Source organism: Tiliqua scincoides, chromosome 4, assembly GCF_035046505.1.
Source record: "Tiliqua scincoides isolate rTilSci1 chromosome 4, rTilSci1.hap2, whole genome shotgun sequence".
Classification (NCBI taxonomy): domain Eukaryota; kingdom Metazoa; phylum Chordata; class Lepidosauria; order Squamata; family Scincidae; genus Tiliqua; species Tiliqua scincoides.
The window spans coordinates 103,093,618-103,111,208 of record NC_089824.1 but is presented as its reverse complement, the minus strand read 5'-3'; the positions used below and the strand labels follow the sequence as shown (position 1 = coordinate 103,111,208).

Sequence of the window (17,591 nt, the reverse complement as noted above, 5' to 3'; positions counted from 1 at the left end):
GAGGAAGCTATTGCTGTAAATGCTGCTTTCTCAGCTTTTGGAGTGGTTGGATTTTATCATTGAAAAACCAGCAGTAAGCCATCAGGTGGTGAGGGAAGGGTGCAAGAGAAGGGGTGTTGCTGGAGGGAGAGGGGTTTGGGACAGTAATCTTTTTCTTTCCTACCTGTCTTTCCTCTGCTGTACTACATGGTACAGTACTATAATAGTTCTGGTTATCCATGCTTTAGTTGCCCCTGGTTTGGAGTAGAGTAACACTGTATGTGGGGCAACTTGTGAAGGCCCTTTGCAAATCTCAACAGATATAGAATGCAACCACAAGAATACTAATGAATGATATATTAAGATCATGTTATATCCTTTTTCTGGTTGCTAATCTGCCTTTTGAGGAAAAATTTGAGGTGCTTGTTATGACTTCTAAAGCCTGAAATAACATGGGACCAGGGTACCTAAAGTACCTGTGCTTCCCTGCATGAGTCTGTCCAGAGCCTAAAATATTTCATGAAGGTACTTTTGCACGTCCACTGCTAATATTTGAAGTATGGCTTTTGGAGACATGCAAGAGGGCCTTCTTGGTCTGCTCCATGTGAAATCCCCGTCTACATTGTCGGTGGGAAGCATAATTTTGGAGGCAATTCCTTTTTTCCTATATAGGAAATGTCTTGACAATGACATTGCAACAACTCATGTATCCTTTCCTAAAAACAAGTTACCTTTAGAACTTTGGATAATCAATCAAGATGTACTAATTGCGGAAGTAACTGACAAATAGAATAATTGACAGTTACTTCTGGGTTGGAAGGCCGGATGTGACATCACAAATGCCAGTAAGAGGCTCAGGGTGAACAAGAGGACTTTTGAGTGTGGAAAAGCATGTCTTGTAGGCTCTTACCTGCTGTTTGTTGTGTCACTTTCCTGGTCTCCCTCCTGGGTAGCAGATGTCCAGTGTTCCTGCAAGTACCACCAGACGCCGCTGCAAGTACCACTGGCTGTACCTGTTCCACTCGTTGAGAAACACTGCTTTATCTGATATAAGTAACCATGAAGTCTGAATGTATTGATATTTCAGTTGAGATACAGAGCCCAAGTCTCAAGAGAGTTTGATCCTATGAAGGGAAATAGCTTTGAGGTACTTTAGAATATAGTTCATTCAAGGTTTTCCTAGGTCATGCAAAACAAATAGGAAACTTCTGAGTAAAGTGAAATTCTGTCTAACTAAATTGACACCAGTATCTTAGACAAACCATATTTCTGTTTTAATAATAATCATCTTGCTGATGTTATCCAGAGTCTGCATGCAGCTATATCAACCATAGCTTGGATCCAAAGATGCATGAGTAGACCTTCACTTGTGCAGTGGGACTTCCCTCTTCAGCTCTCTTCTTCTCTTCAACTCCTTGTTCTCCTCCAAGAACTGTTCCTTTGAGTCATTAGACCCTGTGGAATAGCACTGGATGTGGTGCAGGGAACTGTAATGGACAGGTTATCTTGCATGAGTGGATCAAGCTTTGGATTCAAGCTGTTGAAACCATAGGTCTTTTTAATAGGTAAATGACCCAGAGATCCAGAGAGAGACATAACATCTGTAGATAAAGGGGAGTCTATTTCTTGTAGTAATATTAATAGATTCTACTTAAATTTCTGTCCAGCTCTTATATTCTAGAAAATCTTGCAAGAAGTTAACATGCACGGTACTTTAAAAATCAATATGACAAAAACATGAACTTTATAAAATGTCAGAAATGTAATTCCCATAAAACAGCAAAGCAGTAAAATTTCAGAAGCAACAATAAAATCAGTATTGGTGCTATATATCACTTTCAACAAAAATAGTTTAATAAAGTTGGGCAAAATAGTTTTTGCTTCATGTGTAAAATTAAACATGGTAGATGCCAGGTAGATTTCTCTGAGGAGGTTGTTCTACAACTGGGGCAGCAATGCAGAGGTTGGTTGCCAGTCCCAATGCCCAAAAGCAGGGGCACCTGGAAAAAAGAGCTTCTGGAGAAGATGTTAATAACCAGGCAAGCTTGGTTTTTCATTCGATCAGCTTTGGCTTTTCCAGTATGATGTTATGATGTATATTGCATGTTATGATGTATATTGGTGTTACGATAAGATGGTGGTTTCTGTGGGAGGGCAATTACACTTTCTATCAGCATCAAATACTTCAAGAAAATTTTATGGGAAAACCATATTGCTGATTGCAGAAGCCCTAGAGCAACGATTTTCAACCTTTTTCATCTCATGGCACACTGACAAGGCCTCTAGAATTGTCAAGGCACATCATCAGGTTTTTTACAATTGAGAAGACACATCATGCTGCCAGTGGGGGGCTCACATCCCCATTAACCCTACTAAGAAATGACTTTCCTGCAAATTCCATTGGCACACCTGTGGACCACTCACGGCACACCAGTGTGCCACGGCACAGTGGTTGAAAATGCGTGCCCTAGAGTTTCTCTCTGGGCTCTCTGAGTAGCATCCATAGTTCTTGTAGAGCAACTGTAGATGGTATTCTTGGTTGATGAGAACTTGTCTACTCAGTTGTTGGCAATGGCAAGCAGGCTGACAATTGTGGTATTTCCAAGTGTAGCACTTTTCATTGTCATTTGTACCTACAGAGGGAAATTGCATACTAATATAGGAAGAAAAAATAGAGGGCTGCAGTAAGGGGCATGATAGGATAGGGAGGCAGCTAAATCTGTTTTCTTCTCCTAGTTGTCCTATTCTAAATATCAAGCATGTTCCCAACTATATAGCCTCTTCCTGAATTCAAATTGTTGTTCACTCCAGTGTATATGATGGAAAGTAAGATGGAAGTTTGAGAACTGGCATCTTATAGATGTGTGGCTATTTTGTTAGATGCTGATGAGTGACTCACAAAGAACTAGTTCCAAGTAGCAGTTTAAAACTTTTCATAAATGAACACTTGAAGCATGAGCTTCATTTAACTTGCGAAATTTAATAATACAACTTTGGGTTTGAACTGATATATAAAATTTTAAATGTTTTATGCAGACTTGAAGTGGATGATTCTCAAACTTCTGAGACTGAAAATTGATAAGGGTGGTAGAGCACAGTACAAGAGGAGTAGGACTCATTGCAGAATGAACCTGGTGATATGGGGTTTAAATCCTTGCATTTCAATCTCAGCTACATGTAAGAACGGTCAGCTTTTTGTTGCATAATGGCTAGGATATGTCTGCCAGACCTGTGCCTGCAGCTATGCTGAGCATAGCGAAATACTTTAAATATCTTCCCAAGTAAGTTGTACAGTGGTTCTGTGGCATGATACACAGGCCCACGCTAGGCTGGGTTGCAAATAGTAATTTTATGAATGGATTATTCATATTCACAAATAGCTTTGTAATGACAATGAAATGTAACCTATCACTTCAGTTTGATAGAAACCATAATTGGATTATACCAGTATTATATCATGTGCATTATAGGTCTAGTTACTTCTGTACCCTAAAACAAAATTGATCCCAGAATTGAGAACTCTATAGAAAATGAAAAGCAATGCGAATGGTTCAGAGTAGAAATATCCAGATGGCACATCTTAAACTAAACTATTGGTCTGCATAACACATTTCACTTTTTCCTATGCAGGTCGTCCATTATCCACTGGGGTTCCATTTCAGAACTCCTAGTGGATAAAAGAAAAAAAATCAGTGGATAAAAAAAGTAGAAAAATAGATGTAAAGACCCACTTCAGGTTTCTCGCCCTTCCATTGCTCCTAATAGAATAAGGTCTTGCCTCCACACCTATTCCCTGCTGATACCATAAAATGTGTTAAATAAAAGCAGTTTAAAAAAATGTGTCCATTAACAATTGTGGTTTAAAACAGCTTTTCTTACTGTAGAGAGGCAGCCAGCAATTAGAAATGCAAAGGATCCCCTGCCTTTGCCTGGTTCAGCTGAAGAATGGAATGATCACTTGCATGACTATCTCTCTACAACAGTTAGAAAAGCAGTTTTTTAAAACTGTGAATTTAAAGGGATGCATTTTCCCCCTTCTCCAAGGATCAGCACATTGCTTCTCATTTGCAGTGGCCATTCGTGTTGAGTCAAATCCGTGAATTAAAAATGCATGTATAACAAGGTTGGACCTGTATTAAAATACAAAATTACAAGATTTAGAACCCAATCCTATCCAACTTCCCAGCACTGGTGCAGGCGCACTGCAGCCCTGATGTAAAGGAACAAATATTCCCTTACCTTCAGGAGGCCTCCGTGACTTCCTCTCCAGTGCAGGATGCAGTGCATGCTCTGTTGGCACAGCTGCATCAGTGCTGTGAAGTTGGATAGAATTTGGCTCTACAAAACTAAAATCTTCTGCCTCCCTAGTGAGAAATGGTGACAATGCTGGAGCACAAAACTTGCAGAAAACAAGACTTTCAAATATATAAGCAGCATAATCTTATACAGGCGTGCCCCAATGTCTGCTGGGTTCCATTCCAGAACTGCCTGTGGTTACTTGAAACTGCAAATACCAGGAAACACCACTGCTCTCTGGAAGATCCTCTGAGCCCAACCATGTGTGTGGTTGTGTGCTGCTGTCCCTGGCCTCTGTCAGTCTCAGACTGAGCTTTACAGGTAAAAAAGTGACTGCTGGGCTCATAGGGCCCTCCAGAAGCAAGGGGAACAGAGCTCCCCTTGCCTCCGGGGGAGGCTCGCATGGGGAAGCCATGGATCCGATCTATGGATCCGGCCCCTCTGTATGTGTGTTCTTAGAAATAATGCCTTTCTTAGAAGTAGATAAGTGTGCATAGGATTGCCACCTCAGGGCCCCATCCTATCCAGCTTTACAGTTCCTGTGGAGCCGCAATGCAGCCTGGAGGTAAGGGAACAGATGCTCCTGTAGCTTGAGAAGGTCTACGTGACTGTCCCCCGTCCCCCCCACCGCAGGATGCAGCACATGCTGCATTGATATAGCTGCACCAGTCCTGGAAAATTGGATAGAATTGGGCTCTTAGAGGCTTAAACACTCAACATGCTTTTGAACATTGCACTCATTTAGTGAAAGCACTATAAAAGGTGAGTTTTTTCTTGCAAGTCAAACCATGTTCATCAATATCTTCTTCACTCTTCAGATCAAGCCAGATTTTTTTAAAAAAGTGGTTCAGTAACTAGTTTAGACACTTAATGTGGATCAGTATTTTGCTTATAGCGTAAGTATAAAAACGAATACAAAAATGACCATTTAACATATTAAAGCTTTTGTTTGAATTAATAGCAAATGCATTTTTTAAAAAAAAGACTTGGCAAAAAGCAAGAAAACAAATCATATAGCTGAAAGATGAGTACTTAATTTCTACTCCCTTCAAGGCAATCAAAAAATCTTAGCTGTGGTTCTAGTTCATTTAGTTTAGATTTGGTTCAGCTCTTGTTACCAAAAGGGCTGTTTTGTTTAGGGGGAATTATTACACTTCCCTTTTTGGAACCTCAAGATCGCAGGCTGGATAACAAGACGTTGTAATGCAGAGAAATTCCCTTTAGCTTAAAGAGGAGACTGGGAGAAAGATAACTTTTAATAAAAGATTAGTTTTATTTCAAAAGCACAAAGGTAAACATAATGCACATGGATAAGTATATGTTTCTTGGTCTAATGCTTGAATCCAGTGTACCTAGCTTTCATGGTGGTTGCATGTAAAAGAGTATTTGGTGCATCCGAGGAAATTGGGAAAAGGGAAAGGTTGCAGCGAAGGATTTTAGGGGTCCCTGGTCTGCCAAACCCAGTTGCTAACTAAAGATGAGGAGAGAAGGGGGAGAAAGAAGGGAAAGAGTTTCAGGCGCCAGATAGTTACCTGTCCTGTAGAGCAGTGGGGGGGGGGGGGAAGAGTCCTGTGTAGAGGACCCTCTGACACAACTAGTTCTCTTTTCAGATATTTATAGAGCAGTGCTATATCTGCAGATCTTGGTTACTGTGGGGATAGGATACAGGCAACACACAAGCAAATTCCAGCTCTCATAGGAATAAAACTGGATAGAGTCATTAAGCGCACTCACAGGGGTGCTGCACAGTCTTTTTCCTGGCTCAGTGGGCCAATGCAGTACACACACTTTAGGAACCTCTGGGTTAAGGACATGCACAAGCACACACGAGAGAGAACTTACTTCTTAAGCTACTAGATACTATTGCTGCTCAGACAACAAGGCATAAAACTTATGCAGAAATGGTCTGTTAATTCTGAAATAAGCACCAAAAACTTTTTAGCACTACAAGTTATTCCTGAAGGTCCAAAAATCAAAAGCAAATCCATTTAAAAAACAGTCCCTTTGCTAGGTGATAACGGCTTTGTTTACCTTTGTGATGTAAGAGTCATTAGGCAGACCATCTATCAATCCATCTCTCTCCAGGTGCTTAGAAAGTCTTCACTCAAAGCTAGTGACACTTCTCTTCACCCAGAACAGAGGTGTCCAAACATTTTGGCAGGAGGGCCACATCTCTCTGACACTGTGTCAGGGGGCCGGGGAAAAAATAAATTAATTTACATAAATGAATTTATTAGAGATGGAACTTATATGAATGAATGAAGGTCTTGCAGTAGTACAAGGCCTATAAAAGGCCTTGCACAAAGGCCAGCCTTTCCTTCGCTGCCACTGCTGCATCACAGATGTGAAACAGCAAGTAGTGGAGGGACCCCACATCTCACAGCTCGGGTGAGAGGTCGAACAGTCGTCCTCATGCTGAGAGCAGTTGCATTGGGCCAGCCTGGGCTCCAGCAAGTCTCTGGAGGGCCAGAGGCTCATTGGAGACTGGGAGTTCCCCAAGGGCCCGATTGGATGCCCCTGAGGGCCACAAGGTGCCCCCTGGCTGGGGTTTGGGCACCCCTGACGCAGAACAATGTGATTATCTTTCTTTCGCATGTTCAGGGGGAAGGGAGGGGTAACACCAGAACCAGGGGACATCCACTAAAATTGAGTGTTGGGAGAGTTAGAACAGACAAGAGAAAATATTTCTTTACTCAGCGTATGGTTGGTCTGTGGAATTCCTTGCCACAGGATGTGGTGATGGCATCTGGCCTGGATGCCTTTAAAAGGGGATTGGACAAGTTTCTGGAGGAAAAATCCATTACGGGGTACAAGCCATGATGTGTATGCGCAACCTCCTGATTTTAGAAATGGGCTATGTCAGAAGGTCAGATGCAAGGGAGGGCACCAGGATGAGGTCTCTTGTTATCTGGTGTGCTCCCTGGGGCATTTGGTGGGCCGCTGTGAGATACAGGAAGCTGGACTAGATGGGCCTATGGCCTGATCCAGTGGGGCTGTTCTTATGTTCACTTGCTTTGGAGTGAAGCTATTCCAAGTGCCTGGTGAGAGATTGATTGATGGATTGTCATCAATCTTGTATAATACAAGATTGCCCTCACTTGTATTAAAATGGGTGAAAAATCTGTGGATAATTAGATTATACCTGTGTTCTCATGCAAACCGATCTGCAAAACTGAGACTTGTCTTCATTGTCTGCCCTTTTTTGAAATGTAGATTCAGGACCTCATATTTTCTACTCCTTCATTCTTCTTTGTTTGTAAATGTAAAACATTCTCTAATAAAAAGTTAATCTGTACTTACAGTGTTTGTAAATCTGACTGCTAGCTTGTAGAGTGAAAAAACGGAATTTATCCCTACAAAGGCCTTGGAGCACTTCTAGATCTTTGCAAAAGACTGAAGCTTAGCAATGTAAATTAGATCTCTGGAAATACAACCTGTCTCTTATGGCTAATACTGATGGTAGAGTCGTCCCACTTGATTAAAAATACAGCTGGGGCTGTGTTTTCACCCTATCGGATGCAAATTCTACTCTAGGTATATTTTTATTCACAGAAAATAAACCATATCTTGTGGCTAAACTTTGGATATGTTATGGACCAAGGTGTTGGTCTTACAAATGCATCATGACTATCCTTCATTAACAAGAAATAGTATCTTTGGCATGGCTAAAAGCATCCCAAGGGCAGGTTGAGTGGAAATAAGGCTTGCCCATTATTAGAGGAGAGGGAATCAAAGTTTGCCTTAAGGCTCATTTCACTTTTCAAGTCCTTAGTGTTCACTGTGGGTGCATGTCTTGGTATCTTCTCTTTAGAAGATTTGATTTTTATGATATAAAGCTCATGTGGAATCAAATCCAGTTATCCTGATTCATAATTTATATATTTTACTTTACTGTATATGTTTCGTTGATACGTCACAACTTCTTTTTTTCCCTTTTATAGGTCCTGCTGGGGATTTGCATCTGGCTTCAATGTGAAATTAAGGTAGAAAAATGCACATAAACATGTGTTTCCTGTTAAGATTTAGTGTGCTCAGTGGTTATGCCTGAAGAGTGGGTCTTGTCTTTAGACTGATAACTGCCAGGAAATATAAATGATTGTCCTAGAAGTCAAGCTTCTCACCTCCTTTCTGGAGTGAAAAAACCACCTCCAGGTTCCCACGGAATATCATCTGCAGAAAATGCATCACGTTCTAAGGATGACCACCACCTAGATTCATGCACCCAATCTGTACAGTTGTTGTGGATGGTTTGCCATCTGAAAGCTCCTCAAGCTCCTGTCTGGGCCCTGTACCTGTTTCTGAAATGTCTCTGCTTCATGCTTTGGGCCCCGTGCAGACCTGGCTGGGACAAGAGCTAGAAAAATGTGGCATTGATGCCATGATTTATACTCGCTATGTCCTCAGTCTTCTGCTGCATGATAGTTATGACTACGACCTGCAGGAACAGGTATTTACTACTTTGGATGTGTTTGAGTGAAAAATGAGTATCTGTTTTAATTGTGTGATACCTGTTTGAAGTTCTATGTGTTTAACTGATTTCATATTCCTACTTAAATAGTAAGCCTTAGGCAGAGAAGTATACATGGGCCAGGAGCTACTTCAGGCGTTCCCCGAAGTCTGGGCTTATATAGTGAACTGCTTTGACTTTGTTCAGCTGATTGTCCTGTCATCATAAACCGCTTGGAAAGTCACCTCAATTTAAACAATAGTTTGCCATGCAGTACTGTATTGGTGGGTGGGTGCAGCTTATATTTCCAAGAACACAAGTGCAATACTTCCTTCAGTGCACAGAATTTGTGGTTACCCTGGACATGGTATCTGATCTACTTGGCTGTAAGAAACATTGGTTTTGATAGGTTACATTTACAGAGATCTGAAGGAGGTTTGAAATGGGGTATCTTGTTTAAACACAAGCATATTCTCTTCTTTCGTCTTTTCCTCTCTAATGTGGAAGCTTTCCTTCTCATGGTAGATAACAGAAGCCAGCATTCAGGTTCTGCAGCTATTTTCGAATCGCAGTAATCTACATGATCCAAAATGCTAAGCTTTCTCCTAAAAATGGTTTGAACAGATTGGCATCTAGCCAGTTGACTTGCACTGTAGAGTTCTCATTTAGCCATTTCTGCCCGATGTTGCGTAGCGTATATGCAATGTTGGACCTAAAAGAATATAAGAACAGCCCTGCTGGATCAGGCCATAGGCCCATCTAGTCCAGCTTCCTGTATCTCTGTGGCCCACCAAATGCCTCAGGGAGCACACAAGACAACAAGAGACCTGCATCCTGGTGCCCTCCCTTGCATCTGGCATTCTGAGGTACTCCACTTCTAAAATCAGGAGGTTGCGCATACACATCATGGCTTGTTTAACCCGTGATAGACTTTTTGTCCAATCTCATTTTAAAGGTGTCTAGGCCAGATGCCATCATCACATCCTGTGGCAAGGAGTTCCACAAACTAACTACATGCTGAGTAAAGAAATATTTTCTTCTATCTGTCCTAACTCTCCCAACACTAACTTTAGCAGATGTCCCCTAGTTCTGGAGTTTTGTGAGTGGGTAAAGAGAATCTCTCTATACACTCTATCAATCCCCTGCATAGTTTTGTATGTCTCAATCATGTCCCCCCTCAGGTGCCTCTTTTCTAGACTGAAGAGCCCCAAATGCTGTATTCTTCGCTCATAAGGGAGTTGCCGCAGCCCAGTAATCATTTTAGTTACTCTTCTTGGACCTTTCCATTTCAGTGACATCCTTTTTGAGATGTGGCGACCAAAACTGAACACAATACTCCAGATGTGGCCTCATCGATTTGTACAACAGCATTATAATAGCCATTTTATTCTCAATATTTTATCTAATGATCCGAAGCATAGAATTAGCCTTATTCACTGCCGCCACACATTGGGTCGACACTTTCAACATGCCAGCACCAGTACCCCAAGATTCCTCTCTTGATCTGTCACAGACAGCTCAGAACCCATTAGCCTAGTGGTGTTCAAACTTTTCCGGCCAGTGGCTCCCTTGACCCCTGTGGCTGTTGGCCATGACTCCCCATCATGTTCCTGAGGGCTGGAAGTGACAACATTAAACAGGAAGTGACCAGAAATAATTATATTAAATATATTTATTATAATATAATAAATATTAAATATGTAAACTATATTTATATTATATTAATCATATCATTAATTAAATGCAGATCTTAAAATATATTAATACACAGCAATATACATGCTTTATAAATGATCAGCTGCTGATCAACTGTTGGAGACAGGATGCTGGAGTAGGTTGATCTTGTCTGGTCCAGGAGGACTCATTTTTTTAAACTTTGTAAGCATGCCAGTAGAATTGTTTTATCAAATGAACTTTGTGAACAACCAGTCTGACCAACATTACACCCACCCACCCCTGTGGACTCCAATCCAACTAGTCATTTCTCCCATTCTCCTTGGATAGGATTGAGCCCTTTATTAATTTAATAAAATTAATTTTTTCCAGCAGCTGGTGGGGAAACCAAAAGTAGACCGTGAAAATATATCAGAGCTGATAAGGGTTTGGTTAGGAAGCTGATTTGTCTCCTATACTAGGAGATGCACAGCTCAAGCCTATGCATGTCTACTCAGAAGTAAGTCCCATTAGAGTCAATGGGGCTTACTCCCAGGAAAGTGTGGATAGGATTGGGCTGGCAATCACTTCATCAATGGCTGACAAGTATTCCCTTCAAATAGCAAGATTCATCACTTTAAAAATACAGCCTTTCCTCTTCAGTCAAACAAGATTAATAAATCACTTTAAAAGCAGTACCCTTTTCCTGCTCCTGGCCAAGTAAAGTGTGTGCTTCTCTCTCCCCCCCCCCCCTTTGCCAACTGCATGGAAACAACCCCCTGGTGACTGGTAAAATAGGAAGCTTTTTATTTGGGGAGGGGGAGGAAAGCGGGAAGGTTTAGAGATCGAAAGGGGGGAGTGGAAGAGGGAGGGGGTTGAAAAGAGAGATTTCACTTTGATGAGAAGCAATCCCAGGCTGGGAACTAGGAACCAACCAGACAAGGATCAGTGAGGGTTAAGAACTGCAAGCTGAGCATGCTTGGTACTTGTCAGATGGGGGTTGGAGTTGAATAGTGGCAGCCTCTGAGTGGAGGGAGAAGAGGGCGGGCAGCAGCAGCCACTCAATTCCTCAATTCGCAGCTGAGCAATTCCTGTTTCTTCTGCTTTAAAAAAAAGTGCAGATGAGGGGCATGTATTCTGCCCAGGGGTGTGACTGTATTGCTGTGAGAGGTCATCCCACGCCTCCCCTTTGAGGAGTTCCTGGCGCCTCCCTAAAGAGACCTGGATGATCCAGGTTCAGATCCCCCTCAGCCATGAAGCTTCCTGGGTGACCTTGGACCAGTCACTTTCTCTCAGCCTCACCTATCTCACAGGGTTGTTATGAGGACAAGAAAGAGGGGAGTAGCAGTTGTGTAAACAGCTCTGAGCTCTTTGGAGGAAGGGCGGTATAAAAATGTGAAAAATAAAATAAATAAAAATTAAAGAGCTGCGCCGCACAGTTTGAATAACACTGCTTTAGCCTATATGTGAAGTTTGGATTTTTTGCCCAATGTGCATTTTACACTTACGTTGTGTACACCTTTGGACCAGGCAAAAAATAGGTTAAGGGGGGGAGGAAACTAAGATTATGCTCCTCCAATTTAATTTGGCTGCTGTCCAGGCAAACATCACCAGTACTGGCCCTGTTCTTCTGTGTTGGCTGCCAGAATCATACACTGAGCCAGTGCAGTAGTGGAACTTTATGTGTTCGTGTAGTACAAAGTGCATTTGTTCAAATCTTTTAAGACTTTTTTGCAGATGTTCTCTGATAGCCAGATGCAGAGCAGAAGTGTTAAACTCTTGTCTCATGCCCTGGACAACTGCAAGCTTTATTGATCAAACCACCTGTGTTTGCATACTTGGATGCATTTGAGGAAATTCTCCATTTATTCCTGATCTGAGTGGGAGGGGAGGGTGCTTTGTGGGATTCCCTGTGATGGACCTGGTGTATCTGATAAGAAAAAAAAAAATTCCACATCAGTGAATGATTGTGTCTGAATGCTTATGTTTCTAAAGCGTTTCCTCCTCAAAATTGTGGGCATGGGGTCAAGTCTATAAAGGTCTCATTCCATACTTTCATTAGACTCTATTCCCACTAGCTGTTATAAGGAAAAATGGAATATAAAGACTTGATTTTGTCAGGGTGGTAAAATTCACTTTTCCTACACATTATATACATTAACAATGTGTAGGTGTATTAAAGGTAAATATTAAATTGAGTATTTTCAGTTCATCGGATTTGGGCTTGATGGGGAAGCATACAATACCATCAGTCTAGCAAATATTTGATTAGACTTTGTGTGTACTGCCACTTTCCTGCCATTCTTCTTTTCCTTGCTTGATCTACTTCTTCTGCTTAGAGCAGGGGTGCCCAAACTCTGGCCTGGGGGCCACTTGTGGCCCTCGGGGACTCTCAAAACAGGCCCTCAGGGTGCCCCCAGTCTCTAATGAGCCTCTGGCCCTCCAGAGACTTGTTGGAGCCCATGCTGGCCTGACGCAACTGCTGTCAGCAAGAGGATGACTGTTCAACTTCTCACCTGAGCTGTGGGACAAGGGCTCCCTAACACTACTTGCTGTTTTACGTCTGTGATGCAGCAGTGGCAGCGAAGGAAAGGCTGGCCTTGCTTTGTGCAAGGCCTTTTATAGGCTTTGAACTACTGCAAGACCTTCATTCATTCATATAAGTTTCATCTCTAATATATTCGTTTATATAAATTTATTCAAATTTTCAATTGTAAATTCTTTTTCCGCCGACACAGTGTCAGAGATGTTGTGGCCCTCCTGCCAAAATGTTTGGATATCCCTGGCTTAGAGATATAAAAGTCTTGGGGGAGGAGGGAAAGCATGTTTTTGTTTCTCTGAAGCATTTTTTCAGGAGGCAATTAGAAATTTTTTGGAGTAAACCCTGAAATTATGAAATATTCTCTCAAAATGAAAGTATCTGTTTTTAGTCCTTCAAAATTTTTTTCATAATTATATTCTTTTGCAGTATTAGGCAACTGAAATTTCTGTGTGCTGTGAACATATACAATACTCAAATCCCTGCACCTGCCTCAGATTCCTCCTTCCCTGGCTGCCATTGCTACCATTTGAAGTGTACCATGTGTGTCCGCAGGCCCTAGCTCACCGTGCTTCCCTCTCCCAACACCTCGCCTGGTGGCTCCAGTCTGGAGTTGGCTTTGATGGCTATCAACACTGGAGCATTTAACCAGCAGCCCATCACTCAGGCCATCTCTGGGTCTTAAAGCCCTCAGTCTGCAAATACTGTGCCATTTTATAGGGACTTGAGCATCCATGTTTTTGTATCCATGCGGAGTCCTGGAACCAAACCCCCATGGTTATGGAGGGTCCACTATATATACTTGGCCCTTTTATTTATAGTCTTCAGTGCTGATCTGTTAAGCTGTAGGCCAGTGATTTTCAACCACTGTGCCGTAGCACATTGGTGTGCTGCAGATGGTCCACGGGTGTGCTGCAAGAGTTGAAGAAGATAATTTACTAGTAGAGCTGTTGGAGGGTGTGAGCTCCCCCCCCCCCCATGTGGTACACCTTAATTGTCAAAAACCTGATGGTGTATCTTGACAATTTTAGTGCCTTGTCAGTGTGCTGGGAGATGAAAAAGGTTGAAAATAACTGCTGTAGGCAGATTTTATGATTTTACTAAATCTGAAAGAATGATTGCCTGTGGGGCATGATCTCATACCACCCGTGCCTCTGTGATGTCACAGGGTTTTTCATTATTTCTGAATAATGCTAATGTTACCCCATATAGAGAGGTTTAAAAAAAAACCTGCAAGGACCAAGACTAAAAGTCAGGAATTTCTGGCTGTGGCAGCTTGATTCTGCAATTCTATTACTGGCAATAGTTGTAGTTTGAATAATTAAGGTATATTCTACTTTGTCAAAAATATACAAAGCAATACCGTTTTATATTCTTAAACCAGCTTTAGATCAAAGAAGGAAATATGGCACATTTGTTTCCCAAAATGTGCCTCTCCTGAAAACTGGGTTTTTTACAGCTTTGGAACTTTTGAGAAATTTTACATTTTTAACATTTGCTTGCCTCCTGCACTACAGTATTCTTTCCTCCAGCTGAAGTCTAAATATTCTAGTCTCTTTTAGAACCCCATAATGCTGTGTTTAACTTGGGGAAGACTGCCCCACCTCTGCAGTGCTGTCCCTCCAACTTGCCAAGATGCTTTTGGGCTGTCTCTCCAAATATAAAAATCAAAGCTGTAGCTTTGTAACTGCATTTATCTTCTAGTACAGTGTTTCTTAACCAGTAGTGCAGGTACCACTAGTGGTACTTGAGGTGGTGTCTGGTGGTACTTGCTTGACCCCTGCCACCCAGCAGTGAGACAAGGAACATGACAAACAGTGGAAGCTCAGCATGGTGGGCAGAGCTCTACAACATGCTTTTCTGTGCTCAAAAAAGCCCTGCTATCCACCCTCTTACTCGTGTTGGACACACAGTATCTGGTCTCCCAACCTGGAAGTAACTGGTGATGATGTCATCACCAGTAACTTCTCATGGTACTTCAAATAGGTGGACCATATGAAGTGGTATGGTGGAGGATAAACATTGAGAAACACTATTCTAGTATGACACCTTACTTCATGGAAGAGTGGTACGGCAGAGGATGGTAAGGCTGACTTGCCCACCTATGCAAATGTTAAAATAAAGCTGTGCTTTGCTGAGGATGAGGACACAAATGCAGCTTTGTTTAGATTTCAGCAGTGCCTAACTTGTAAATAGGGATTCAGGTTCAAGCCATCTTGCCCTGTTACTTCTATCTGGAAACTTTGTCCCTTGTCTTGATAAACTCCACCTTAGACCTAATGTCTGTCTTACAAAAATGAAATACAGTGTATAAGAGTAAGACTTGGTGTATGTAGAGTTGCTTATCCCTATCCTGGAATATAATTTAGGGTGCTCCATATATCTTGAGATGACTTTTGAATAGCCAATGTTGGACAAAAGGTTGCTTCTCTGTCCCATTCAAGGTCAGTCGGTTCCAAGACCCAGTCACATATACACTTTGGCCCAAATTCTAACCAACTTTCCAGCATAGTGGTGCCAGTAGGACATGTGCAGCACCCTGCAGTTGGGAGGCACTCACGGAGCCCTCCTCAAAGTAAGAGGATATCTGTTCCCTTACCTTGGAGCTGCATTGCCCTTATGTTGATGCTGGAAAGTGGGTTAGGATTGTGCTTTAAGTTGGTAGAATGTCAGTTTCTTATGGGTGCATGGTATGCCACAGATTAAAATGAGATCAGAAGAACATACTTGATTATGCATATGTACCTTTCATGAGCCAACAATAATGTAGGGCAGCAATCTTTTTTTCTTAATAAAATACAAGAAAGGTAAATACCCCAGATACTCACCTATAAGGCAGCCTCATAGATAAGGCAAGGGCGGTTTTCAGCAAAAAATCATGGAATGTTCCATGATCCTTGGATATGTCAGGGGTAAACTTGGGGAATGGTGCTTGTGAGGAGGAACTGCAGCTTGCCCTGGAGCCTGAGTGAAAGGGGGGAAAGAATCTGAGCCATGCCACTGTTTTTGAAGCATTAACATGGTGCTTATGTAGTACTGTGTACCATTCCCCCCCAAAGCAATAGAATTGAACATTACATTGAATTGCTTAAAAAAAAAATCAAGGTTTGAAACTGCAGAAAAGCATTTGCTCTTTTTAAAACCTCATTTTAAGAGGCACTTGTCGAGATAAGGAGCATACTCGGATTACTGTACAATGGAACTCTGACAAATGTAAACAATGCTGCCTGTTTTTAAGCTGTCTGCAATCACTCAAAATGTTCTGTAGACGCTTCACAGACCCTCTGCAAGCACTTCTAAAGTGCTTTGGGCTTCTCCTGGCTGATGCGACAGCCTGAACAGCCCTGACCCCCCCCCAAGTAACCCACAGATAAGACCAAGGTGTCAATCCATGCTTGATTTATTGATAGAAATTTCTTGCCTTATAGGCAAGAATCTATGATGGACAAGAGCAGAACTGGTATAGCATAATGGGTAATAAACCGAGTTCTGAATTGAGGCTTCCCCAGTTCAAATCCCACTGAATCTTCCCCATAAGGTGATTAGGTGGCCTTCGGCCAGTAACCATCTCAGCTCTGCAACCAGAGATGATTATTTAACTGGGAATGATTATTTTTAAGATGTCATCCCACTATGAGCAGTGGAACTCTTCTGCCAAAGAACCATAGGATTGGAATGCAAACATAGGATGTAATTTTACTTCTCGTGTGTCATGGGGTTTTACTTGTCATGAATACTTTTCTCCTATTTTTAGGTTTCAGTTCTGAAAAACCAAATCAGTATTATGTTCTACAGCTTTTTCCAGCATCTATTACCACAAAACTTCAACTTATTTCCTTTAGTACTAGGCCGAGGGCTAGTACTTTTGTTACCTTACTAATTGAATCATTATATTAAACAGTGCAGTGAGTATACTTAATGGGCTCCTTTACTATTTTGGCTCTTTGTTCAGTATCATTTACTTGTAACTTATTGGCTTCTGTTGTAAAATGATGTCTCTTTCCTTGTCACCTAGTCCAGTCTTCTACAATATAGTGAACATTTTATTCTAGTCTGCTAAGACACATGCTAAGAAATGGGGAACTGGGCTAAGATATAGTTGTAGGGGAACTAGAAAAAATCTAGAACTTCAGTCACAGGAGAAAAATGAATAGTGTGCGTTTATGGCAGCCATTTTCAACCACATTGGTGTGCTGCAAGAGGTCCACAGGTGTGCCTCAGGAATTTGGGGGAAGATTATTTATTAGTAGTGCCAATGGGGAAGTGAGCCCCCCCCCCCCCGCAGCATGGTGTGCCTTGTCAGTGTGCTGTGAGATGAGAGAGGCTGAAAATCATTGGCTTATGGCTTGCACAATATGGAAAAGAGTGGAAAGTTGTTGAGAAGACCAACATACAGTTTGAAACATGAGAGGAATGCTCTGTGGATATACACAATTTTGGATCTTTTGTTTTAGAGTGTTGCTTAGCTCTTGCCTGTTTATATTCGCTTGCTGTAACCCTTTGTTAGAACTCATTCCCTCTATTTAAAAAGGGAAAAAGCCTTGTTTGCTTGGATGTAGTAGATTGGTCTTTCATTTAATGAGGCACTGAATCGCCACTTGTATGGATATGATTTCCAAGATGTATCATCTTTGTTTGAATCTAATAAAGAGATGGGCAGCTTTTAGGTTTAGGAAT

The 17,591-nt window shown here is 41.8% G+C and overlaps 1 protein-coding gene across 3 annotated transcripts in view; it reads left to right on the top strand.

Annotated features, from left to right (window-relative positions):
• The window catches only part of KIAA0232 (KIAA0232 ortholog), a 56,718-nt gene that overhangs the window by 14,656 nt on the left and 24,471 nt on the right, over positions 1–17,591 (top strand). For 2 of the 3 annotated variants that reach the window (XM_066623979.1, XM_066623980.1), the window contains exon 2: positions 8,217–8,722. In XM_066623979.1, the coding sequence (XP_066480076.1) occupies positions 8,492–8,722 (231 nt within the window). In that variant the 5' untranslated portion in view covers positions 8,217–8,491. The remainder of the gene's footprint in view (positions 1–8,216; positions 8,723–17,591) is intronic. The other variant, XM_066623981.1, reaches the window with a different exon arrangement.